Source organism: Acyrthosiphon pisum, unplaced genomic scaffold (assembly GCF_005508785.2).
Source record: "Acyrthosiphon pisum isolate AL4f unplaced genomic scaffold, pea_aphid_22Mar2018_4r6ur Scaffold_1440;HRSCAF=1929, whole genome shotgun sequence".
NCBI classification, from domain to species: domain Eukaryota; kingdom Metazoa; phylum Arthropoda; class Insecta; order Hemiptera; family Aphididae; genus Acyrthosiphon; species Acyrthosiphon pisum.
The window spans coordinates 42190-44162 of record NW_021763114.1 but is presented as its reverse complement, the minus strand read 5'-3'; the positions used below and the strand labels follow the sequence as shown (position 1 = coordinate 44162).

General features: G+C 32.5%; 1 protein-coding gene across 1 annotated transcript; it reads left to right on the top strand.

Annotated features, from left to right (window-relative positions):
• Positions 1-614: 614 nt before the first annotated feature.
• On the top strand, positions 615-1896 carry LOC103311297 (ELKS/Rab6-interacting/CAST family member 1-like; the record flags this gene model as incomplete). The annotated part of the gene is made up of 1 exon (XM_008190886.1): positions 615-1896. A coding segment is annotated over exon 1 (1282 nt), but the record flags the coding sequence as incomplete, so codon positions are not given.
• Positions 1897-1973: the final 77 nt, after the last annotated feature.

Genomic DNA, 1973 nt, shown 5'->3' with positions numbered 1-1973 from the left:
TAATTTTAAAAACGTATAGACGTATAGTGCAATAAACTTAGGCTAGCAAATTGTTAGTTATTGCTGTGAAAACTCTGTATACGCATATGTTTTCTGTTATACTGTGTTCCGTTGTTTGTGGAAAATATTTATTAAAATCAAGGAGCATAGTTCAAACAATTTTTAATGAAGCCAGTCAGGTCAATAAAATCTCTAGTTTTGTCTATGGTATCGTATATTATTTCAACAATAAAATAAAATAAATATCTAGTCAGGTCTTGATCATAATGACATAACTATTATCCTATTAATATTATCCTAACCTATAACCCAGCTGTTATTTACATTAAATTATTTTTTCACGTGGGTATTCAAAAATTAATATTTTTTTTTTAGAATTCTAGTCATTCAGTGGCAGTCAGTTGTGGTTTTGTTGTATTTATTTAAGGTAATATTATTATTATTATTATTATTGTTCCACAATATTAAACTATATTTATTTTTATTTTTTAGGTTGACAAAAGTTGACAGAAAGTTGCATTCATTCCTAGAAGTAGTAGAAGTAGTAGAAGAAGTTATTGTAGTTTTTTTTTTTTTTTTTTTTTTTTTATTGTATTGTAATTTTTTTTTTCAAAATGGGACGCCTATCAAAACGTGCTCTAAAAAACAAAGAAGCCAAGACAGGGGCCCGTGACAATGAAAGTTTTCGTGTACAAGAACTTGAAAATAATAAATTAAGAAAACGGTTATATCTTGCTTCACAAGATGTTACAAATCAAAGAAAAATTCTTAATTTGAAATGTTCAAAAAAACGACTACTAGATCCGGTGAATAAACTTAAAAACCAGATCACCAGTCGTTTAAACATGGACAAACGATTGCAAGATCCGGCGAATAAAGTTAAAAACCAGATTACCAGTCGTAAAACTATGTTGAAACGATTGCAAGATCCGGTGAATAGAAAAAAACACCAGATCACTTGTCGGAAAAATATGGACAAACGATTGCAAGATCCGGCGAATAAACTTAAAAACCAGATCACCAGTCGTTTAAACATGGACAAACGATTGCAAGATCCGGCGAATAAAGTTAAAAACCAGATTACCAGTCGTAAAACTATGTTGAAACGATTGCAAGATCCGGTGAATAGAAAAAAACACCAGATCACTTGTCGGAAAAATATGGACAAACGATTGCAAGATCCGGCGAATAAACTTAAAAACCAGATCACCAGTCGTTTAAACATGGACAAACGATTGCAAGATCCGGCGAATAAAGTTAAAAACCAGATTACCAGTCGTAAAACTATGTTGAAACGATTGCAAGATCCGGTGAATAGAAAAAAACACCAGATCACTTGTCGGAAAAATATGGACAAACGATTGCAAGATCCGGCGAATAAACTTAAAAACCAGATCACCAGTCGTTTAAACATGGACAAACGATTGCAAGATCCGGCGAATAAAGTTAAAAACCAGATTACCAGTCGTAAAACTATGTTGAAACGATTGCAAGATCCGGTGAATAGAAAAAAACACCAGATCACTTGTCGGAAAAATATGGACAAACGATTGCAAGATCCGGCGAATAAACTTAAAAACCAGATCACCAGTCGTTTAAACATGGATAAACGATTGCAAGATCCGGCGAATAAAGTTAAAAACCAGATTGCCAGTGAAATAAATAGATCAAAAAGAATGGAAAATTCAGTTTTCAAATACACATATCAAATAAAGAACGCTCAAAACATGAAGAAGAGAAGAATACCGTCTGACAGTAGTCTTCGGCAAAATATATCTAGTAAAAGAAAAACATCAAATTCTACATCATATAAAAGAAGAGAACGGCAGAAATTAAATGAAACCAGGCAGAGGGAAGATGTTTTAATTTCTGAATATATTTTGAAAACGTCGCAAGGTTTATCAGAAAAATGTTATTCGTGCCATCGATTACGTTTCCCGTCCAGTGTCAATAAGTGCAACTCCGATCTCTTC